This window comes from Martes martes (assembly GCF_963455335.1).
Source record: "Martes martes genome assembly, chromosome: 3".
In the NCBI taxonomy this organism is placed as follows: domain Eukaryota; kingdom Metazoa; phylum Chordata; class Mammalia; order Carnivora; family Mustelidae; genus Martes; species Martes martes.
This window is the reverse complement of record NC_137890.1, coordinates 122,110,635-122,128,930: the sequence shown is the minus strand read 5'-3', so window position 1 is coordinate 122,128,930 and position 18,296 is coordinate 122,110,635. Positions and strand designations below refer to the sequence as shown.

Genomic DNA, 18,296 nt, shown 5'->3' with positions numbered 1-18,296 from the left:
GAAACATTAAAAACTTAAAACATGCTTATCAGAAAAACCATGTGACAAGAGTGCAAATGACCCATGTCACCTAATTTTGTGACAGGCTACCAGCCACTATTCTGTCAGTTTGATTGTGAATTCTTAAATAGGTATAATCATCAGCTTAAATATACTTCGCAAAGAGAAAAGTGAGAGACGGTTCTAAATCCTTGGATTAAACACGAATTTCATTTTTACCAACTAGTTATTCTGAGACAAACCTCAAAAGGAAAAAGATAAAGGAAATGTGGGCAATCAGTCACATCTTTATTATATTTAGCAAAATGAACCAATATTACAATTTAAATAAAAACAAATTAGGAAAACCAGGATGATATTGGGCAGGGAAGTTGTGAAATTAGCCAATGCTATTTGCTCTAATTCTGCTACTTTTCTCTGAAATTGATTTTAACTGTTTGACATTTTTGTCACATACTTCATGAAAAAGTTCCCTGAGGTGTAAATGCTGATCAGCCAGCAATGCTTACCTTCGTTTTTAAGATTACAGTCCACGTTCACTTCTGCATTCAAGCTCTGTGCGAAGTATGACATCGAGAGATAAATAATTCCATCATTTCAACCTGATGTTTCTGTGAAATGTGGTGCTAGGAGACAGCCGACGGGCACTGCGTCTGAACAAATCATACGTCCTGTAATTGCCGCTTAGCTCTAATTACTATTGAGGATAGTGTTTGCAACTTGATTCCAGGGAGAGGGCAGACTACCTTCTGACGACACCGGACCAAATATATCCTAAAAGACTGACAATTACTTTCTTTCATGTAATTTTTCTGAGTAGCTTCAGCTACTCAGAAACTACTACTCGACCATGGCAAAAATGAAATCAAATCATCAGCCACCCACCTCTCCTTTCCAACAAGACAATGCAATTCGCTCAAAACACTTACTTGTTAAAACAATTTGGAATTTTGGGGTATCACTGAGACTTAAAGGGATTATTTTTTCTTTTCTAAGTGGGCAACTAAATTTTTATTTTAAAACTGCTTTTTATTTCAAAAAGGACTGTGTTCTCAAAATACGAACTTTGTCTATGTTCTCTTAGTCTGAAATAATTTATTTGCATGCCATTAGGTCTGAAGAATTTCCTTCCTTTCCTGTGCATTTTTAAGGTTTAAGTAAAGATTCACAGCATATAATTTAAAAAAGACTAAAGCAGGTAACAATTTGATGTTAATAACATTAAGAGGGATGTTTATGCTTTTCAGTGCCAGAAGCCTAATTTCAGTTACGTGGGTGAATTATCATAGTGAAATTAGCAGTTGTGTAGGCTTGGAACTGAAATGATACATTATGCAGTCATATGTCTAATCTCACACTTTGTCCAGTGGCATCTGATCATGAAGGTTTCTGATAGATCCATGTGACACATATGGCTATGACTGAATGGTGTTTTGCTTATGCTAGGCTGACTGCCATTGATATTGATGAGTTAGCTTGGTGAGAATTTTGACTGAATGAAAGAAACTTGAAATGACGGATGTTTTAAATGTCGGGAAGGATTTTGCACCTTTGGTTGTGCAACTTAACAACATTCGCCAACCACAGCCAACACTTCAGTGACATACAGAGCAAATTGTACCCACCCAAATTCAGAGATCTATCTGCTTATGTCAGATTTGCATGGTAACTATCAGGGACAGGTAAACCTAAGAGAATAATTAGATGCAGCAATCAAAATGGTAATTACAATACCAGCTCTTAGAATGAGTTCATAACTCCAAGCCCCGCTATCTCAGTTGTCATGAATAATAACAAAGTAGCATTCTAAATGGGACACAGCACCCTCCATACTTATCCCCCCCCCCCCCCCCCCCGCCGCAAACAGCAGTTACACACTTCTTGCTCATATAACATGTTGTTCATGATTAAAATAAACTTGTGTGGCTCAGTTGGTTAAGCATCAGACTCTTGATTTCTCCTCAGGTTATGGTCTTAGGGTCGTGAGATCAAGCCCCACATAGGACTCCATGCTGGGTGTGGAACCTGCTTAAGAGTCTCTCTCTCTCTGCCCCTCCCCTCTAAAACAAAAACAAAAACAAAAACAAAAAACTTATAGTCACTGCTGTGGTTTTCACTTTTATTTTTTATCTTATTTTATTTTATGTTTTTAAAGATTTTTATTTATTCATTTGACAGACAGAGATCACAAGTAGGCAGAAAGGCAGGCAGAGAGAGAGGAAGAGAAGCATGCTCCCCGCGGAGCAGAGAGCCCGATGCGGGTCTTGATCCCAGGACCCTGGGATCATGACTTGAGCTGAAGGCAGAGACTTTAACCCACTGAGTCACCCAGGCACCCCTATTTTTTATCTTATTTAAAAAAAAACTATACCTAAATTTAAAAATCTAGAGCCCTCCTAAGAAAACTCGGTGTTCAGTAGGGATTCAGCTAGGCAGATTATTCTATTCTTTTTTGTCTGCCTTTAAATCATGCCTGATTCCTGGAGTATTTTCCAGAACATTCCCAGGCCTGGCATACTAGACCATCCTCAAACTCTCACAGCTTTTACTTGTATCTCCCATAGGCCCTTTGTTTAGTTCAGTAATACACGAAGTGTGGTCCCTAGACCAGAAGCATCAGCATCACCTGAGAACTTGTTAGCAAAGCGAATTCCCAAGCTCCATCTGAGGCCTGCAGAATTATAAACCCCAGGAGTGGGACCTAGAAATCTGTGTTTTAACCAGCCCTCCAAGTGATTAGAAACACACTAATGGTTGAGAACCACTGGTCCATGGTGCAGGTATGTACCAAGAGTGGTAGGAGAATGTGATAAGGAACATTTAAGCTTCTATGGGGGAAACGATGGAAGAGCTAAAGGCCTAGCAGAGGGGTGGCATTTAAGTGGTGGTCTAGAGGGGTGGCAATAGACTGAATGAATGAAAGAGGCACTAGGCATCCCTCACCTGGCTAACCTTGTGTGCCTTTGAGTTAATGCAGCCTACCAATTCCAAGGTCTTACTCCGTAAGTTACCATCGTTCTTCAATCATTTCATTCTTCAGGAAAACAAGGAAAATTTCCCTGATTTTTGTCAGCTTCTTAGTCTACCAATTTCTCTGTCTTTTCCTTTAATTCCTTTTAGCATAGCCTATATTCCTTTTTCACTTTTTTTTACTCTCCCTTCAATTAATAAATCTGGCTTCTGATTTCTCCATGTTAATAAAACTATGGTTTTGAAGTTCTTTATCAGTTCTCCTTGATCTCTGTATCATAGAATGTGATCCCATGTCTAAACACCTCTTTTCCAAGCTCAACTTTTGTATTTCTAAACATCTCCTGGACTCCTCTCACCTGTATTATCCCACTGGCATCTCAACTTGAACTTATACAAAATTGAACTAGATCATCCCAGCTCCCCTAATGCCTAGAAGAGACATACTTCCTCTGGTGGTCTTTATTTAGCTGCCTGGCACCACGAGTTTTGGTTATACAGACTACAACTTGACTCTCTATTTGACTTTTCCCTCTTCCTTGCCCTGAATCAAGTTAGTTACCTTTATGACACCTTTCACCTCCTATCCTTTTTCACACCCGTTATTGTTACCTCCATTCAGGTCCTCATTAGCTGTTCACTAGCATAATTCTTTAATCACTGTAATCCCCCTGTGGTTAAATGAGTTCCTGAGAAGGATAGCTTGAATCAATCATTTTCCTGTTCAAATGTCTTCCATTGCTCCCCTTAGTGAGTTACAGGCTCTGAAACCCAATGCTGTGCACCTGTTCAAATCGCTACTCTGCTACTTACCAGCTGGGCAACATTAAGTGAATTAATTGACTTGTTAAGCCCGTTTTCTCAGCTGACAAGTAGGAATAAAAACTAATCAAATCTCATGAGGAGACCTGAAGGAACTAACACATGGAAATTCTTACTAAAGTGCATAGAAGGCTGAAGGATTTAGCAAATGATAAGCATTATTATTACCGTCACCAAAACCATCGCCATAGAATACAATTCCAACACTGGTTCAGCAGCCATCACCATCCTTAAACTTAACTGAAACTTTCTTTTTTTTTTTTTTTAAAGATTTTATTTATTTATTTGACAGACAGAGATCACAAGTAGGCAGAGAGGCAGGCAGAGAGGAGAAAGCAGGCTTTCCATGGAGCAGAGAGCCCGATGTGGGGCTCGATCCCAGGACCCTGGGATCATGACCTGAGCCGAAGGCAGAGGCTTTAACCCACTGAGCCACCCAGGCGCCCCTAACTGAAACTTTCTAAGATATGCTCAACTGAACTATTTCTCAGGGATGAGGACAAAATGGTTTTCTTTCTGTCTCTGGCTTCACAGGCAATTCTTTTCACCACACAAAGCACTGCTTGGTTCTTATACATACAACTTTTTTTTTTTAGTTCTATCGCTTTGCTTATGCTTCCTCAATGCTCTTGCCTTTCTGTCACCTCTCATATTCTAGCTTTAAGTGGCATTTTAAATGCCATTTCTTCCAGGAAGCCTTTCTATTTCCAAAACAAAAAAGTATCTTGCTCTCCTTTGAACCTGCAATACATTTCACTAATATCTCTTTTACAGTATTTAAGACATTCTATTGTGTATGTGTCTTTTTCCCCTAGGAAGCTATTAGATCTTCTGGGTTAGAGATCAGACATGATTCGCTGCTTTTGCTTGGTGTCTCACCCAGAGAGGGCACTCAACAAATGTACTGAATGAATGAATGAATGAGGTAAAGGAAACAGCATCTACACTCTTACATGAACTGTGCTGCTGTGTGCTACCTGGTGAGAGGCTTTCTTCCCCATTGATAATTATGAGGGTCTTCAACATGATAAGAATTACAGAAACAAGTTTTAAAAGGCCCCTTATAAATGGGGCATTTTCTTTAAACCTTGGGTTTAAAATTATTCTAGAACTCAGAAACAGGTTCTGCATAAATAAAGTCATAAACATTCACTGGCTTCCCGAGATGGTGCTCAAAAGCGTAATTAACCCATAGGACAGGTGTCATGGCTAAAACATTACACTAACATCTCAGTGCCAGTGTTACTAAAAGGGGTCATGAAAAGGAGTCGATATTCTATGAGTGTTTATGAAATGCTCAAACTTCCTTATGAAACATCAAACCAGGAATTTTTTTTTCTTCATATTTTAAGACATACTCCAAGAGCTATAGCCAGAAGCCAATTTTCTTGTGTATTCAGATGATTACTTTTCCTTGCCAGGATGAATGTGCTCTGGTTCAAGAATGAATTTATAATTGCTGATTATAAATTTAGAAAATGAAAGTCTTCTATAAAGTTGTTGATTTGTTTAAGTTTCCAGAAATCAGAAATTATTTTCTTTTTTAGTTACAATTCTAATATTTAGCTCCTTTGTCTTCATTTTGGATTAATTTTAAATTGACTGTGTGGCCCCTGATACTCCAGCTTCAGTTCCTTTACCCACATCCCCTGACAAATACATAATGGCCCGTTAACAAACTTTTAATTACATTCATTAGGGGAGTCTGTTATTTTAAAGTAACTCTTCAGTGAGTAAATAATCCCTTTTTAATGGAAAAATGATTGCCTTTCCAATTATCTGAATTGCAATTTTGGATTTTCACAAATTTACTTAAAGCAGACAAGCCTATAAACAAGAAATCATCAATGAAAAAGGCTTATTTTCACTATTACTTTTGTTCCCCCCAGTATTGAGCTAGACATTATGATAAACTGAAAATGGGGGTCCTTGGTCCTTGAGAAGGTGACTATCCGGAGAGCAAAAATAGTAAATCTGAAACACTTAGAGACTAATACAAAGACACATAAAATAGAGTGTGAATTATAGACCCAGAGAGAGATGTACAGAGGTGAGAATATAGCCTCAAAAGGACAGGGATCTTTGTTTTCTTTACTAATATATCCTAAGCACTTAGAACTGTGTCTTACAGGTGTTACCAGCTCAAAAAAACAAATGCTCCACCAAAATGGAAGACAAGTGAGTTAGAACGACTGGAGATATTTCACTGGGAAGGAAGGACTTAAGTAAGACCTTAAGATATGTGATTCCTTGGTTTCTCCTTTTGCTCACCACCTACACTCAGACTACTAGCAAGTCCTGTCTGTACTCCCAGTACACATTGCAAATCTTTCTACGTCTCTCCATGTCACTGCCACTTTTTAGTCCAAGCCACCGATGTCTATCTGGACTACAGCTAATCGCTCTGAATGGATCTTTCTGGGAACATTTATGTTCGCCTACACCTGGCCTCCACATAGCAGCCAAACTGTTTAAAAACAAATCTCATTGTGTTACTCCCATAACACAATAATGGCTTCCCATCGCACCCTGAATAAATTCCATTCCTTCCCATGGCCTACATTTATCACATGATTAAGCCCCTGCTTACTTCCAAAACCACACTTTGTATCACCTCCACTTGCCAACCTCTCCCCCTTCCAAGACCCAAGCTTCTTTTCCTTCTTGAATATGTTAAATTCATTCTTATCTCAAGGCTTTTGTCTTTGCTGTTCCGTCAGAGTGGAACTCTCATCCCTAAATTCAAAGGTGTCTCAGCTGAGGTCTTTAACAACGTGTTTTCTCTATTACGTGCTTCTGTTTTTATCTACTCCATCTACTTCTTTGTCCCTAAAATTATCTAGTTTTTTTTTTTTTACCTGTTTACTGTCTCCTGTCACTACAATATGATCTCCATGACAGCAACAGCTATATTCTAGGTGCCTCATTTCCCACTTCTAGAACAGAGTTAGGATTCTGAGAGGCACTTGGTACAGATTTTGAAGGAATGAGTGACTTTCCTTCCCCAGCCTTTTCAAATATGAAGACACTTCTTACACATCAAAGGATTTGAAGGGCTCCTTCATATTATTATTCTTTTCTTTCCCATGAGTATTCACTGATTATATATGATGCTGTTATGAAGTCAGGAACATTTTTTCAAATAAAGACCTATCATTATCACAGTAGGGCTGACATACATTTGGCAGGAGTATGATATGTGAGACATGGTATTTATTCAATCAACCAGATACATGGTGTACACTTCTGTCTGCAGGTATGTGAGGATCCTTTGCCACGGGTATTACGGGATCACTGAGTAACATGCAGACAATATGAGAGAACAGAGGGATGGAAAACGTCCTACTTAGCACTTTCTCAATACAGAGATACAAATAAACTCAGGTGAAGCCTTAGCCTAAACTAAGGATAAACCAATTTATTCTCTAAACCCTCTAACACCTACTGTAGAGTTTACTGATCATCTTCACACATTTATATAATAATGGCTAATGCATTACATTTATGACATGTCGACAATATTCTAAGCACTTTATGCCTATATTAATTCACCTAATCCTGCCAGTTAACACAGTAAGAGAGGAACTCACTACTACCTGCGTTCTGTAGATGAGAAAACAGGGCACACTAAACTTAAGTATTTTGCTCAAGATCACAAAGCAGGTAAGTGGCAGGGCTGGCGTGCAAAGCCATATCGTCTGGTTCCAGAGTCCATACTTTAACCACTATGTTATGCTGCCTTCCTGACAGAAAAAGATGGCATCGTCTTCACACTGGGTAGAGAATGTCTTGCATCATACATAGCATATAAGAAAAATTACATATCAAATGTCAGCTACTTCTAAATACGCACATTTCACTCCTAAGCATTTTCAAGCAGTTGTTTTTCTCTTTATGCCACATAAAGGTCTGAAATGCTTAGCAGCATGTGACTTCATGAAGCAGCTCTATATCATGTGGGAAATCATGAGGATAATCTAAATCAAATACAAATCTCACTGTGCCTTTAATATCACTGTGAAAACAGTATGCTTTTCTAGGACACACTGTGAAGTCTGAGGTGATAAGACAGACTATCTTAAAATGACTTGAAACCAAAAATGGATTTGTGATTGTTATTCCCAACTCACCAAGAACGTTCTATTTTGACAGGTTAGAACATGGGGATACAGGCCTCACCTTCATATATAAGGTCTAAAAGTGTATAAACCTCAGTGATTTCTGCACAGTATTTGGTCAGGCTGTTTATGAAGGAAGTTCAATATTAGCTTACCGAACCAAGACAGAATTCCAATAAGGTCCTTCATTTATTCCCCTCCATCTAGTCCCTCCTTCTTAAGGAGATTAATTAGCCACCCTGAGAAATATGAATGAATCAAGAAGGAGTCGTGTCTACTGGGCAGAACACATGTTATGCAACTTGACCCTTAGGTAATAAATCTTTTGGAAAGCAGGTCTTCTTTTCCCAGTGGGACTTGTCTTCACTTTTCTCATGTGAGACCTGGCAAATGGGACATTCTGAGTTTGACAGGCCACTGCTCGGCTCCTCAGCTGACAACTATTTTACACAGATGTCAGCTGAAATCCTTACTGGGGCACGTAGGGGATCAGAACGTTTGAATCACATCCAGCACCGAGAATCCCTCCTCCCTCAGCTCTCTGCCTGCCCCGCCCGTCCCATGCCACGAGCAGCACAGCCCTCCTGCAGGGCAGTCCAGCTCTGGGGAGATGGCCCAGGGCAGGAGTGAGGGGAAGGATCAGCTGTCAGCACAAAGCGGGCTTAGGGTGTTCCTTTGCAAGAAGTTCATTCAGGAAGACGCATCTCTCAATTTCTGCCATTATTCCTTGGTAAATATTTGGGAGCTGGAGGAGAGATGTGAAGGAATTTAGGGCATTTTCTCATGGTGTGGTAACATTAGAGTCCGACTCCAGTTCAAATTTTGCTTCTACTATTGATTAACTCGTGATGTCACTTGGGGGAATTACTCTCTCAACCAGTTTTCTCATCAGAAATACCTGCCCTTTTTAGGGTTGCAAGGGGAAGAGCATCATAACACACAGAAAGTGCTTGGTGCGGTGGCTGGCAGAGAGTATGGCTTCAATAAATGTTAATTCTCTCTTTTTTACTCTGAAACTGAAAAGGTCGGGTGTTTGGAGGTCTGTGTTTAGAAATGCCTCCAAAATCCTCAGCGCATCCCATTTTCACTGGCTTTATTTTTGTTTTGCCTTTATGTTTTGTTTTGGATTCTTATATTAAGATCTACGGACTCTCCCATCCAAGAATTCAGTGCAGTATTTGCAACCATGTTCATTTTGGGGAAAGAGGAATCAGATTTAGTCAATTCTCAAAGGATTCTATGATTCACAGAGATTAAAGATCTCTGTGCATGTTTCTGAAAAGTTGTAGGCAAAGTGAATATCTTTTTTGTAAATCATATTTAGCTTTTAATGTACTAGAAGAACCAGTGAGCAAAAAAACTCTCCCACGAATCTTTCTGTTTCATAAACTGCATATTCAATCCAGAGTTCTTCAGTTTTTACAAAAGATTTAGACTTTCAATATCAGGTTTGCTTAAACTAGAACACTTAGTGACATTATATGCATAGTAGTAACTTCCATTAACGATTTACAGTGTAGTCTGGGGGTCAAGTTCAGGTTGAATGGAAACTGAAAAAGAAAGAACTCCAAAAAGTTCCTGCTCTTAACTGGACAGAATCTTAAGTTATCCTCTGCTCCAAAGACCTCATTTTATGGATGAAGAAATTGAGGTTCTTAGAGGTTACATGACTTGTCCAAGGTCATTGCAATAGTTACAGACAATAAGGAATAACAGCTCTAAAAATAATGACAGTGATTATGATGATGATGACAGCACTATGATCTGTTGAGCATTTACTTGAGCTGAGCCTTTTAAAGACTTCAACCTCATGCACTTTTGCTACAACTCTAGAGGAAGATTTTATTAACTCCACTCATTAGATGAAGCACTTGGCCCAGGGCTCCACAGCCGGAAAATGGGCAACTCAGAACTTACACCAACTCACAACTCAGAGCCTATTTTGCCTTGAAAGACTGTGTTTTTAGGCTGCTTCCCAGAATACAACAGAACAGAGACTCACACGGTCTTGAAGTAGAAACAAGAGGTTAGTTTGCAAAGATGTATCTACAAACTTCAAGGTATATACTTGAATGGATTTTTAAAAAATACAATACTAGACTGTCCTAGATAATGCTACACCCTCACAGTTATACATTTGTAGTATTCTAGGAGTAGAAGCTCCAGCATATATCCAGGTCGATTGCTTGCAAGATCACCATTAGACACAACTCTCTCTGACCAGACCTCTTCCCAGGCTGCAGGCCAAGGGGATTGGTCCTCATGGAGTCTAGGCTCTCCTCCCCCACATTCTAAGCCACATTCTGGGTCTCTGGAATTTCATATGTTCATTCCTAAATGGCCCTAGAACTACTTCCATGGCCTACATAGGTCTCTTTTCCAGATCTCTCTCCCTCGAGGTAGGTAATACACATGTGGGACCAGTATGGCTGTTTTTAGGGAATGTAAGTGGAGCTTGCCAGCCAGGACTGGGTGTCCATACGCCTGTAGTATAGGACAGGGCTGGGGTGGGAAAAAAAAAAAAAAAAGAAGGTGGGATAGAAGTCATGCTGGGGCTTCCATGTTCTGGCAAAGAACTTTGGATGTGTCTGGGAATTCTAAAATAATACGTAGCCTTCTCAGGTTTTTATGAATATGTATTTGTCAAAGTATATGAAATATACTTTACTGAGCAGCTGAATAGCTTGATTTTAAACTACAATAGTTTATAATAGATATATATGGGCATCAATTTTTATCCTTGTCTCAGGGCTCGCGTATCATGGGAAAAGACAACACATGCCTGACTGTTTTCCCACCTCCTGATGCTGTTCCTTCTCAGCTTTCTGGGTCTTTGGATCCCTTTGCTATGGCTCCATATTTGCTTTGATTTCTATTTTCCTCACTCCGCTTTTACTGATGACTTGGTATCAAACCCATCTATGATCTATGATCTATGATCTATAGACCTATGATCTATGAAATCCATTATCTAACATGTAATGAGGGCTGATTAGAAGCCATAGAGGTACTATGTATAGAACAATGGACAAGAAACCCTCAGTCCCTGCCCTCATGTGACAGGTCTGCTTAAAAATAAATGCACTTAAAACACAGCATGATAAATGTGATGACAGAGAATTACTAGCTATGCTGAGGGAATGTAACTCTTCACCAGGTGTCCAGTAAGGTTTCCTTGAGAAAGTCAGGTCTAAACTGAAAACCCAGAGTAGGATTTACCTGGACAAAAGGTAGGAATGAAGTAGGAGATGAAGAAGAGCTGGTTCCATGTTTGTTTTAAGTAGAGGGGGTTACACATCAGGTGAAGCCTATAGCCAGAGCAAGCATCGTGTCCTGAACTGAAAGAATTTCAGCAGTGACTAAAGTATGTTTCTGGGGTGAGAAATGTTCCTGGAGAGATAAACTGGAACAAGACCAACCCAGGTCTTAGAAGTCATGGTAATGTGTTCAGGTTTGACCTAAATGTGGTGGGGAGTCAAAGGCAGATTGGAAACAGGGACATGACGTGATGAGACTTCTATATGAGGACATCAATGGTTGAAATATGGATTATGTGTATATACCAGAGTTGCTGCTGGAGGAGAGGGGGCAGGGAAGGGCAGGGCAGATGGTGCAAAGAAGTCCAAGTAGCAGGCATTACAGCAACTCAGGGAAGGGACAGTTTTAGCATGAATTGCTTGCGGGTCAGGTTATAGTGAGAAGACTGAGGAAAGAGGTAGAATCAGTAGGATGTGATCACTGGTGGGATATGAAGCTAACCTCCAGTGGACTAAAGTGAAGCTCCCAGCCTGGGCAGATGGAGGGATCAATCGCAGAAAAGGAACACACGGGGAGGTGAAAGCTTGAAGGGGAATTTGGTTTCTGAGCAAGTCACAGCTTTTGATTTTCATCTTTGGATACCACACATTGAGGCTGAGAGTGGGGGCCTACGTGTTAAGACTTTGGGGGTCTCCTCTTCCCACTGTGCCCTGCCACCATCAGGAGGAAGGGTGGATGAGCAACAACCAGGAGAAAGGGAATTCTTAAATGAGGCTTGCATTTATAATTCCTCTGTAAAGATCATCATTTGTTTAAAATACTTTGCTATCATATAAGTTACCAGGATTATTCAATAAATGACAATGTTTCAGAATTTCCAGTTATGTTGGATTTGGGGGTGTCTCAAATATTACAGCAAGGATTCAGAGTTAGTCAGTATGTCAAGATTTTGCTCTCAAATATTTGATGTTAACCAAAAAACGCTGATCCTTTAAAGATGAAGAAAGTTACTTAGCGAATGGCTAATACACATCCTTCCTGAACATATCTTCTCAGACTTTACACATGCATTCTATAGTACATCAATGATAGAAATTAATCTTTATCCATACACCTGAGTTGTAGTCTTTTCTCAATCTCCAGGAATTTCACGTGGGTTATTAATTATACCAGAAGAAAATTTTAAGAAATAGTACTTAGTTTCAGATAAAAGGATAAGTGCAATTTTATTTTTTATTTTTTCAGACTAAACATCAACTGATATGCTAACAATCCTTTATGAAGTTAGCAGCTATTAGAAAAAAGCAAAAACAAAAACAAAAAACAAACAAGCAAAAAACCCAAAGGATGGGTTCAGTTTTTTGAAAACAAACTTTTCAAAAGTAATATCATTCTGCTCAATATTGATGAACATCGTCTGCATTATTTATTAGCCATATCATATGTAGTACAGTTAGGTCTTTTAAAAAAATGGAAAATTTAGGTGAAAAGCCAAATTTAAGAAAGTTACTTCTGAACTTCTTAGCAATTGTGCTGTGTGAATTTTTAAGGTGAAAAAAACCAGAAATCAATACTATGTAAGGAAAAAAAGAAAAATGGATGAGAAAGCTTTCAGGGGCTCTATCAATATTTTAAGCAAGCATAGAGGAAAAAGCCAAGTTGTTGCGGCAACATTACCAAGGTTATTCACATCTATTGCCTATGTGGCTTTCGATAAAATTCTATTTCTTTATACCTTAGTTTTTTCATAAATAAAAGAAACAAAATCAAAGCAAACTCACCAAAATGCCACAGAAAGAAGGTTTATAATGAATTTTGACATGTGCTTAATAAAAACTATAGCATTATTAGATCCATCTTATTTTATCCTTATACAGACCTGGATCCCTATGAACCAAAAGGAATGACTCTTAAGATCACTTTATTGTAATGATATTTAAGATCGGTAACACACCCTGCCCCAGGAGAAACGGGCAAATAAAAATTAACACAATGAGAATGCCTCTGAAGATTAAGGGTTTGCATGTAAAATGCATTTCACAGTGGGGGAAACATGTCTAAGCCACTATCTGTTCAGGGGGCAACAGAGCCTCATCATCTGTGGATAAAATAGAGACCAGAACCGATATGAATCAGACAGGCAGCATTGTCCTTACTTCGAACACTGAAAAATAAAACAGACTTTTCTGTTTATCCTTCTTAAAATTGTTAGGAGTTCACTTTGTTGCAAACAACAAAGTAGAGAGTCCATGGAAGCAGAATCTAAACTATTTCTCTTTGGCTCTGAGCAAGGTACTTATCTGTTACATTCTGAACAAGGAGCACAGTGAACAAAAAAATATCCCCGAGTAAACAACGAGTAAACAACGGTAAAATCGGCTGGGTAACCACGAAAATAATGACTATTGAAACACTCGCATTATAGTCAAATTAATTGTAGCTCCTTACAGGAAAAGACCATTAGAAGCCACAAAGCCCATAAACAAACTAGATAGAAGCAATGTTAAAGGAAGCTAATCTAATGTCATACTTGCACACAGAGAAAATTCTACTCTTCATGCGGCATTAAACCTTAACCTAAGTAGAGAAAATCTGGTAGACTTCCACCTTCCCTCATAGTTCAGGGGAACTGGGTGAGAGGGAAGACCGTGGAGGTGGCAGGTTCAGGAGCCAGAGAAGTGGGTTTGCTTCCTGCTCCCTTGTTCTCTGCCTCCTTCCTTCTGGAACTTCTCTTTAGCCCTGCTTCCTGAGATAGGTCTCTCCAGGCCCTTCTCTGGCCTATCCGATCAAGTTGCTCTGTCGCTGTAAAGCCTGTTCTTACTCTTATGTGTATGTTGATGTTCTGGTTTCACCACTGGTTTTCTGCTGGTGGTCCTCTACACCTTCTCCACAGATGACCCGTCAGGGCACTGTCTCTGCTAAGGACTACTACTCAGAGCCCCAGCCTCTGCCCCAAGCCTCAGTTCTGTGTATTCAGTTGCCAACTGGATCCCCCATAATCATGTCTAAAACCAAACTCATTTGGGCTGAAAGATTTTACTCCGAAATGTGAGAATGGAGTTACTCATTCTAAAAGAATATCCTGAGATAATAAAAGATATATTTAGAACAGGAAGAGAGCAGTGCCAAAGAGTGAGAAAGAAAGAACATTAACCATATTTCTTATAAATCTTCAGTGTACAAGAATTACATATTTTAATAATATTTTTAACCATCTGAATATAAATTAAATTTAACATTATTTGAATACCAGGTTCAAATGAAGGGGGGCCCTTTGTTCTGTTGGATTTGTTTTCAGCCCCTCACCAAATGTTAAAACCAGATTGAGAAACAGAAGTAGAAATACTGTTTATTTGGAGTTTTCCTTGGCCTCGAAGCATTGCTCCTTTCCTGTGCGAAGTGGAGAAGCTTTCGAAGGCCACTCTGAGTGAAGCTCCATGTGGGAGCTGATTCCAGCCCCTCTTCCCTGTAGAATGCTCAACTCAGAGGAAGAGGGTGGGAGAACGGGAAAGCTAAAAGGAGGAAAGAATAAACTATTAATACATGTCTCTCTCTACCCAAAATTTTTGTGTGAAGAATATGTGGTAATTAATCATAGCAAAATGTTTTGGTGTTATCAAAAATTTTTAATGCTAATATAATACCCACAGGATATTTGAAAATTTGAAGCTGTAGAAGATTTTCATTGAAAACCTGTTAGAATTTCTCCATGGGTTCATTTTTAAAACAAAAGTTGAAAGATATTTAAATTCTAAAGTCTTCAGGAACACTTGAACTTGATTCTTCCTCTAAACAACTCTTCCCCTTATGTTCTTTAGATTAAATGATGGCAACTACCATAACGCATGCCTCCTACCACTCATTTTCTTCTCACAGCCAGAGAGCCACAAAAACACCAGGTCCTACAGGTTTAATCTTCTGATACATCTCAGATTCATCCCTGTGAATCTGTGAATCCCGCTGCCCTACTTCAGATCCTCATCATTTCCCATCATCATTGGTCTTCTTTACTCCACTTTTATTCTTCTTGGATCCATCTCTCAGGCTGCTGCTAAAACAATTTATCAAAAAATCCAATTTGATTCACACACATCTTCTGCTTAAATCCTTTTTTTCATTCTATTTCATTTCATCCACCCAAATAATATCTGCTAAGGACCAGGGCCTGTGTGTCAGATCAATGTACAATGTTGGGAACCCGGCACGAATGAGAGCATTGGGAGCTTTGCCTTCACCATCAAGTTTATACTAATATGGCTTACATGGTCCTCCAAGATGAGACCCCTAACTACTCCATGAGCTTCATTTCTCACCATCCCTGCCTCAAACATTATATTAGCAACACACTTCTGTTTATAGTTCCCTGTACATGCCATGTTCTTTCTCACCTTTGTGATTTTCTCCTACTGACCCTTTTCTCTCCTCTCCCACTTGATCTGCCTCCTTCTACGCAATCTCTGAGAGAAAGTCTCTCTCTGACCCACTCAGACTGGGTGAAGTATTCCTTCACCGTGTTCCTATATAACAGCTGCATTCCATACCACTGTGTCCATTATGTTGTAAATGTCTATATACATGTATGAACACAATTCATTTTGTGTTCTAGACAAACATTTATTTAACCATCACCAAATTCAAACACAATGACTCATATATTCTATAATAAAATTGGAAAAAATTTGTGGCAAAGAGATGCTGATATTAACAAAGTTATAATTCAGGGAAGAGGGCAAGGGGTAAGAGGTGTTTAGAGCCCAGTTCTAATTCCATATTCATGATGGATTTAAAAAACTCAGGCAGTTCAACAAATATAGAGTAAATTCAACGGACTGTCTTGTTCTGGTAATCTCTGCTGCACTAGTATGTTTGCCTTTCTGAATGAGGTATTAATAATTAAGCGTGTTGTGTTAAAGTCAGGTCCTTTTGCTAGGGGAGAGAGTTTGAGGAAGATCTTAACAGATGGCGTTAAGCATTCTTCATATGAGAATAAAGAACCCAGGAGAAAACTGTATATAAAAATATATTGAGGCAGTAGGGAGTAATCATTACCTGCAAATATGCAATTATGATATGGAGGAGAAGTCCTATACCATTGGGCTTCTAGAGTAAAAACTAAGACATTCTTTGAGACCTTCGGAACACTCCATGAGACAAAAAGCAGGCTATCCTAAGTCCAGCTGGACTGGAGGGATCTTGTTTTTTAAGGCCAATATTAGTGGGGAAATAAGCCAAAGCTGCCTCCTCAGATGAGATCTTGGAATAATTTCCTTTTTTTCCATTTTAAGCAACTTCTAGTTTTAACTAGAGTAGATAATATAAAGTTGGTTACACATCAGACATAAAATCTCATGGTGAAACATAAAGTTTCTCTAACAAAAAGTGCCAAAATTATCCATAAATATAAATCCTTTCTATCTCTAAGACCATTTATTATAATTCTCTAATCATCTAGAGCTGGTATCTACTTTAACCAGAAAACTTGCCTGTATATGTCAGTATATTTCTAATAGAAAATGTAGCAACTAGACCTGTGCTCTTTTATAATTACTGATCTTGAGGGAAAAAAGTCAGGTTAATGTAAGGGTTTATTAAAACCTTGTGGGGCACCTGGGTGGCTCAGTGGGTTAAAGCCTCTGCCTTCGGCTCAGGTCATGATCCCAGGGTCCTGGGATCGAGCCCTGCGTCGGGCTCTCTGCTCAGCGGAGAACCTTCTTCCTCCTCTCTCTCTCTCTCTCTCTCTCTGTCTGCTTCTCTGCCTACTTGTGATTTCTGTCTGTCAAATAAATAAATAAAATCTTTAAAAAAAAAAAAACCTTGTAAGTTGTATAACTTCTTATTAGGAAAAAACTATAATTGCTTTTTAACAAAAGATAATTACATTTCAGTATTTTTAGTAAATTACTAATATGAATACTTGTTATGCCCACCGTAAAGAAATGATGAATAAAATAGTTGCTTCGTGGCCTATACTGACTGCCTTTGTTAGAAACCAAAAACAAAAAACCCCCAAAACAACAACAAAAACATACACACACACCAAACAACTCGTGGCCATGAACAAATGTTAGTGTTCTTGAATTTCTGTAAGTTTTCTTGGGCTGGTATACTTAATTCTCATAATGTTTATAAACTAACTTATGTCCATTTTTCATATTAAGAAATTATTACATTTTTCTGCTTTGGCAATTACTAATTATTTAATTACATATTTATGTGATGTTACTGCTGGCTCGACACCTCAGACATTACTTTCCTTAACTAGTGACAGTACTCTGAATATGGGATATGTGTGTGTGTGTGTGTGTACATATGTGTGTTGGTGCATGTGTTCATTACACAGCAATAGATTCTTCATACATGTTTGTATTTATGTGTTGCACATTTAAGTACTATAGACTCACTCTTTAGCTCAAATCCACTTATTCATTCATTCAAGTATTTCTCTTAAGGATCTATCATGAGCCAGGCCCTGTGTTTATCCTGACTGAGACATGGTCCCTGCTCTCCAGAATCTATTGGGAAAACAAAACAAACACACAACAAAGACAGTAAATGAGTTATATATGCAAGGTGAAGTGTAACTCCCCTTCTCAGTACATACCACAACTTAAACCAAATCGTAAAACTATGACAATTATAAACAAAGCCAACTGTTATGGTAGGTATAGTTATCTTGCCTTCTCAAATCAAAACCATTGCAGGGTGTGCGTGGGTGTCTGCCCATCTGAGTAGTCACACTGAGACTGTCTATAAGGCATAGAAAGAAAATGATTTTATGATACCATATACCTTACTTATCTATATATTCATAATTGCTCTGCCCAGATGTTGAGAACTACTTAGGATCAACTCAAGTCATTAGTATTATTAATTCTCAATCAAGACAGTTGAGAATTTTCTAACACATGTACCTGGTGGGAAGCACTGCTTTTACCTTTCAAAGTCACTAGACTGTGTTCCTGAAGCCTGAAAGTCACATTGGACCTTCACTATTTGTTCAGCTGATCACAAATCAGAGGTAATGACATTTACATTGCTAATAGCCTTTGCTCCAAAGTATGTTAACTCCAGGTTTGGTGTAGTTTCTCCTATCTGAGAAAAGCTTTTTTGACCTCCTGCATGAAACTT

At 38.8% G+C, this 18,296-nt stretch overlaps 1 protein-coding gene across 3 annotated transcripts in view; it reads right to left on the bottom strand.

Moving 5' to 3' along the window:
- The window catches only part of ZNF385B (zinc finger protein 385B), a gene marked incomplete at its 5' end in the record, with an annotated part of 302,804 nt that overhangs the window by 99,686 nt on the left and 184,822 nt on the right, over positions 1–18,296 (bottom strand). The window contains one exon of one of the 3 annotated variants that reach the window (XM_080798478.1): positions 510–679. The exons of the other annotated variants lie outside the window; for them this stretch is intronic. Coding sequence (XP_080654604.1) covers positions 510–573 — 64 coding nt within the window. Of the gene's footprint in view, positions 1–509; positions 680–18,296 lie in introns of those variants that run through there. 3 annotated transcript variants of the gene reach the window in all.